The following is a 6,330-nucleotide window of genomic DNA, read 5'->3' on the forward strand; positions in this document are numbered from 1 at the left end:
AGTCACCCTTGGGCCAGAAAGATTTATTACTTCCTCTTTGTGGGAGAAACCACAAACCAGCTGGAAAGGGCGAGCACCAGGGTCGAAGCCTCAGAACTGTGTTCCCGGTACACCCAGGGCTGCTCAGGGGCGCTGCTCCCGCCCTAAGAGGGGACAACAGTGCTGACCGCTGGGGACGAACGAAGCGTTTGCTGGGGGATTTCTGCCCAAACTTTTATCACCTACTCTACTCAAAAGCAAATCCTGGAGCCCGGTCATGCAGCTGTGCAGGAGAGCTGCGAATCAGGCTCTGGCCACGCGCACCTAGAGCTCTGTTCTGTGACTAGGAGATGGCCGCCCCAGCGGCGCCGCCTTGAACCCGGTCGCATCTCTAGCCCCTTAGAAGGTACTGGCGGGAGTCAGGAGCTGCCAGGAGGGCGGGTGTGGGACAAGCAGAGGAGGAGGGTAGCGCGGCGAAGGGGAGGAGCCGGGGCGACAGACGGCGGCGCGCACCAACCCCGAGCGGGCTGGCAGGAGCCGCGCAGAGGCCGGCCCGAGAGTGCGTTGCAGCCGCCCGGCGTAAGGGGAGTCGGGTAGCAGCATCCTCCCGGGCGCCGCTTTAGTGCGGCCGCGGCAGGGGCTTCCTCTGCCTCGGGACCTCGTTGGGCAGAAGCGGCCGGTGCCAGAGGTCCCCCCCTTTTTTTCTTTTGGCCTCCATCTACGTGTACAGAGTCCTTCTGGGCTAGTCCGCGGCCACGGAGCGCCAGGGCTCGCCTGCGCCGACCGCCCGGACATCCTCCGGGTGATGGAAGAAGCAGCCACCGCTGCGGGGCCGCGCTGCACCCCGTCCGCCGCCGCCGAAGGGATGGGAAGGTTCGCTATGTGGAGGCCGAGAGCGAGCGATGGAGCGCAGATTAGTCTGGAGCTGGGACGTATATAAGCCACCCCCCTGCCCCCACCGTCGCCTCCAGCCTGCATCGTGCCCCAGAACCGGGAGGAAAGCTGCGGTCCCGAGAGACTGGAGGAGACGTCGCTGGAGCCGGGACGCGCCGCGCTAGATAGAGCGCAGAGCAGAGCTCCGGGCCCGGTGAAAGTTTCCCCTCCGGAGCTGCAGGGCGCCCGCTGCTGGGAAACTCTACCTAGGGCTAGGGCAGCGGAGTCCCGCGGCTCCCTCGAAGGCTTGGAGACCTCAGGCAGAAGAGAACCGGAGAGAAACCGAGGAGAGTGCTAGCCGGACAGTCCACCGGTCTGTGATCCGGCGACGCTCTGGGGCACACCAGCCGCTCCAGGTGAGTAGGGGAAACCCATAGACTAGACCAGAGGGTGGGCGTTACTTAGGCGGAGGAGGCAACTGGGCGGAAGACTGGGTTCACCCATTCACTCCTCTTCTCCTCTCAGGTCCTTCTCGGAGCCGCTGCCATGGGAGAGCCAGCCCTAGGCGCCGGGGACCAGCCGCCTCTGCCGCCGCGCCCGCCTCGGATCCGCGGCCCCAGTCCCGGCGCCCGCAGCCGGCCTGCAGCGTCCCCTTCCTGGGCTGCAGGGCCGCCTCCGCCGCGCCGCCGGCCCCGGCTGTGCCTGTGATGAGCCGCAGCTCGCCGCGAGCTCTGCCCCCGGGCGCGCTTCCCCGGCCCCTGCCGGCCGCGCCTGCTGCCGTGCAGCGGGCCCTGCTCCCGCCGTGGCCCCGGCGCGCAGGACGCCGCTGGCCTGTGTCCCCGCTCGGGATGAAGGTGTTTCGCAGGAAGGCGCTGGTGTTGTGCGCGGGCTATGCACTGCTGCTGGTGCTCACGATGCTCAACCTCCTGGACTACAAGTGGCATAAAGAGCCGCTGCAGCAGTGCAACCCCGACGGGCCTCTGGGTGCCTTGGCAGGGCCGGCCGGGGGCGGCTGGGGCCGACCAGGGTCGCCTCCTGCTGCACAACCCCGCGCTCACCCTCGCATGGACCCCCGCACCCCGTACCGACCTTCTGCCGCCGGCTTGGGGGCAGTTCCCGCAGCCGCGGCTGGGGGTGTGGGAGCTCCGGCCTCCCCGGGCAATGGCACCCGAGGCACCAGGGGTGGAGGGGACAAGCGGCAGTTGGTGTATGTGTTCACCACGTGGCGCTCGGGCTCGTCCTTCTTCGGCGAGCTCTTCAACCAGAACCCTGAGGTGTTCTTTCTCTACGAGCCTGTGTGGCACGTGTGGCAAAAACTGTACCCCGGGGACGCGGTTTCCCTGCAGGGGGCAGCGCGGGACATGCTGAGCGCACTCTACCGCTGCGATCTTTCGGTTTTCCAGCTGTATAGCCCCGCCGGCAGTGGGGGGCGCAACCTCACCACTCTGGGCATCTTTGGGGCAGCCACCAACAAGGTGGTATGCTCTTCGCCACTCTGTCCCGCCTACCGCAAGGAGGTCGTCGGGCTTGTGGATGACCGCGTGTGCAAGAAGTGCCCACCTCAACGCCTGGCACGCTTCGAGGAGGAGTGCCGCAAGTACCGCACGCTGGTTATCAAGGGCGTGCGTGTCTTCGATGTGGCTGTGTTAGCGCCACTGCTTCGAGATCCAGCCTTGGACCTCAAGGTCATCCACCTAGTGCGTGATCCTCGTGCTGTTGCCAGCTCCCGCATCCGCTCGCGCCATGGCCTCATCCGGGAAAGCCTACAGGTGGTGCGAAGCCGGGATCCAAGAGCCCATCGCATGCCCTTCTTGGAGGCTGCTGGCCATAAGCTGAGTGCCAAGAAGGAGGGTATGGGTGGACCAGCAGACTACCATGCTCTGGGTGCAATGGAGGTCATCTGCAACAGTATGGCCAAAACGCTGCAGACAGCCTTGCAGCCCCCTGACTGGCTGCAGGGACACTACTTAGTGGTGAGGTACGAGGATCTGGTGGGAGACCCGGTGAAGACCCTACGGAGGGTGTACGACTTTGTGGGGTTGACGGTGAGTCCCGAAATGGAGCAGTTTGCCCTGAATATGACCAGTGGTTCGGGCTCCTCCTCCAAGCCTTTCGTGGTGTCAGCCCGCAATGCCACTCAGGCCGCCAATGCCTGGCGAACCGCGCTCACCTTCCAGCAGATCAAACAGGTGGAGGAGTTTTGCTACCAGCCCATGGCTGTGTTGGGCTATGAGCGGGTCAACAGCCCTGAGGAGGTCAAAGACCTCAGCAAGACCCTGCTTCGGAAACCCCGGCTTTGAGAAGGGTTCCCAAGAGATCTGACGCCCTCTGGAGACACCCACAAAGAGGATTTTGTTGTGTTCAAACAAACACAGCCCAGGCCCAAGCTGAGGAAGCCTACATATTCTATTATAGATATATAATATAAATAACCACACAGGCACTTGCTGTCAACATTTTGAGGTAGTGAATTTCAAGGAACAGCCTCAACTCAACTCAACGCGCGCGCACGCGCGCGCGCGCGCACACACACACACACCTCCGAAAAGGCAAGACTTGAACATTCTGACAAATTGCCTTGTGCCCTTGCCTCTTCTCCCCCTCCCCCCTCTCTCATCCTTTCCGCCCCCCATATTGAAGTGGAATGTTGATAAATCAAGTTCCAGTAACCCAAATCTTGTTTACAAAATTTTCGTGGTATCTGTGAATGTGTGGGGTGGGGTGGGGTGGGGTGGGTGGAGAAGGGGAGTGATCCCCAGAGCAGAAAGCCCCCACTGGGCTGGTAAACCGAGGAGGCATTATTCAAAGGTAGACTTTTGTGTAAACAGCAAAGGTTACATGTGAGCATTAATAAAGAAGATAATAAATAATATTCTTCTTTTTTTTTTTTTTAATATTTGCCTCCATTACTCTGGATTTACCAGCGCTACTTGTTTTTGTAGCTTCGGGTGGAGTCTGCTCCCCTCCTCTCCCTGCATTCCGAGCCGTCTACTTGGGGGACAGCTAAGCTGGGAGGAACCTCTGTCTTCAGGATAATTGAAGAGTTGTTTTCTCACGTGTAAACCATTGCTTGTCAGGTGCCCAAGGATGGAACAAATGGTCTACAGGCAAAACCCAAACAGGGCAGAGAAGAAAGAGCATACACACACAACTCTCCTGTTGAGCATTGAGTACAGAAAGGAAGAAACATGCCCTTGAGAGTTGAAGGCATTCGGTTTTGATTACTACTGTATTGAGTTGAGACAGGGTACCTCAAAAGCAGAGACTGGTGTTTTTGTTCTGAAGTTGGTTCTGGGGGTGGGGGCAGGGAGAGAAAGGAAAATCTGAAAGCATACAATTTCTCAAAAAAAAAAAAAGTTTTGATGACTACAGTACAAGTTTCAAAAGGGAGTTAACAGTCTTGGTGGTGGTAGCAGCAACTTGTGTAATTAGTGGAGTAACAGGAATGTCTGTCTGGAGTGTTTTTGTCTTTGACACACTGATCTGAGGCATATAAAAGCAAAGAAGTTTTAACTGAGGCCTGGAAGGGCACTCACAGCTTTCTCTCTCTCTCTCTCTCTCTCTCTCTCTCTCTCTCTCTCTCTCTCTCTCTCTTTCTTTCTTTCTTTCTTTTCTCTTCATGTCCCATCCAAGTTAATAATACTAAAGGACAGGAATTTGAAATAGTTTGCTTGAAACTTGGGTTGTCTTGGGGAATATGACATTCTCTTTATTTCCTAGAGACAAATTTGCAAAACAAAGTTCATGTTGTAGACAGTGTAGGGCTTTAGCTAAGAACTTCTAGATACTAAAATGTATGAGGAAGAGGAAATGAAAGTGCATTAGCGTGTATGATTTTGAAATTTGGTATTTTTCCGTGAGAAAAACCATTGAATTTCCTGGCAATGGTTATGATTCTCCTCTGTCCTGAACTCTTATTGTGCTGAAGTATTCTGTATGGTGTCATGTTACGATAAGAAATTATTAAGCTCAAATAGGGCAAACAAGACAGTATAGTTGTATATTGTATATTATATTAAATACGGTACAAGTCCAGTATCGTTGCTGCTTTATTTTAATGTAATTTATCATGAGATCCCGGAAAGACAACAAATGTGAGTTAAATGCTGAGGAGTTTCTTAAAAAACAAACAAACAAACAAACAAACTATATACATAGGAAATGTTTTAACATGAGATCATTCTTGAGTTTAGTTTTCATTACAATGTGAAAATCAAGGAGAAGAAGCACATTTTATAAAAGGTGTATTGGAATGGCTATTTCTAATCTACTGAAATTGTTTCCCATGTGCTGTTATTGAGCTAGACTGCATGATGGCAGTGATCAAGATTTCCATGATATTTTTATGGTAGTGCCTTCAGCAGCAGGGGAGTCCTTGTAAGTGCTCTAATTTAAGAATACCTTAAAATTAAATGAACAAAATAAATATTAATGTTGGGTGCCTATAGATGAAAAAAGGCTTAGCAGCAAATTAAGGTAGGGCCATTAAAAAACAATGACTCTGGATAAAATAACCATTTAAAAACAAATTTTATATGGCATCAGGATCAGCTCTTGTCAGCCACTGTGAAATTCATTTCTGGTTGAGCAAAAGATTTTTACGGAGTTGACTTCATTCTTCTCTGGTATATATTCACACACTTGGATTGCACTAGAGTAGAATTATGTATCTGGATCTTGTATTTAAAACTTATTGGATGCTTGACAGAGCCCTGAAGCTTACAGGACATTCCTGGCCTCTGCTAAGAGCAAAGTCTTAGCTAACACCAACAACCCCCCTCCCCTCCTCAGTTTTGCACGTTTTCTGTCTGTATTTTCCTTGTTTTGCAGCTGCTGCATTCTCTCCACTCTGCCACTCCTGGGCTCTGCAATTTGAAAAGGTGAATTGTTGCTCCTGGAGATTTGTACCTAGCTGCATTCTAGGAAAGTGAGATGGATGTTGTTTCCACTAGAGGCTGAGATAGCCGTATCAGTGACATTTAGCTGCCGGAGCTTGGGATGAGGGGGAAAGCGGTTTTTGTCTTTTTTTTTTTTTTTTTTTTGCGTTAACAAGCTCTTGTCAGCCCCTGGTGCAAGCAGACCCATGCCACGACAAACTGCAACAGAGCTCTGACCATTTCTGAGGCAATGTGTATGAAAGCAAGCCTTTCACATTTCCCAACCTGGCAGGATGGCCAGCAGTGGGAGGGAACATTCCTCCGAGCAGTTCATCTATCTGAGAGATGCTGTTTGTTAAGTTCTGCCTCACTGGTAGCACCTGGCTTAACCCGTAGAGCTTGGAACGTACTTTTTTTTTTTTTTTAATTAGAAAGCCTCATGTAGAGAATGAAATCCGGGCAGTGCATTGAGTCAACAAATAGGAGTTTGGACCAAGACAGAGCCACAGGCTGGGTGCTTGAGTCTCAAGAGTCTGAGCACCAATCAAGGACTCCATTCACACTGAAGGGGAAACTGGTGAGTGTTTGGTCAATACTTGTT

At 53.3% G+C, this 6,330-nt stretch overlaps 1 protein-coding gene across 1 annotated transcript; it reads left to right on the forward strand.

Annotated features, from left to right (window-relative positions):
• Positions 1-549: 549 nt before the first annotated feature.
• Positions 550-4,887, forward strand: CHST2 (carbohydrate sulfotransferase 2). Its single transcript, XM_084751758.1, has 2 exons — positions 550-1,268; positions 1,378-4,887. Exon 2 carries the CDS (start codon positions 1,560-1,562, stop codon positions 3,150-3,152), a length of 1,593 nt encoding a protein of 530 aa, XP_084607884.1. The 5' UTR covers positions 550-1,268; positions 1,378-1,559; the 3' UTR covers positions 3,153-4,887.
• The last annotated feature ends 1,443 nt before the right edge of the window (positions 4,888-6,330 follow it).

This window comes from Acomys minous (genome assembly GCF_964271855.1).
Source record: "Acomys minous genome assembly, chromosome: 13".
Lineage (NCBI taxonomy): Eukaryota > Metazoa > Chordata > Mammalia > Rodentia > Muridae > Acomys > Acomys minous.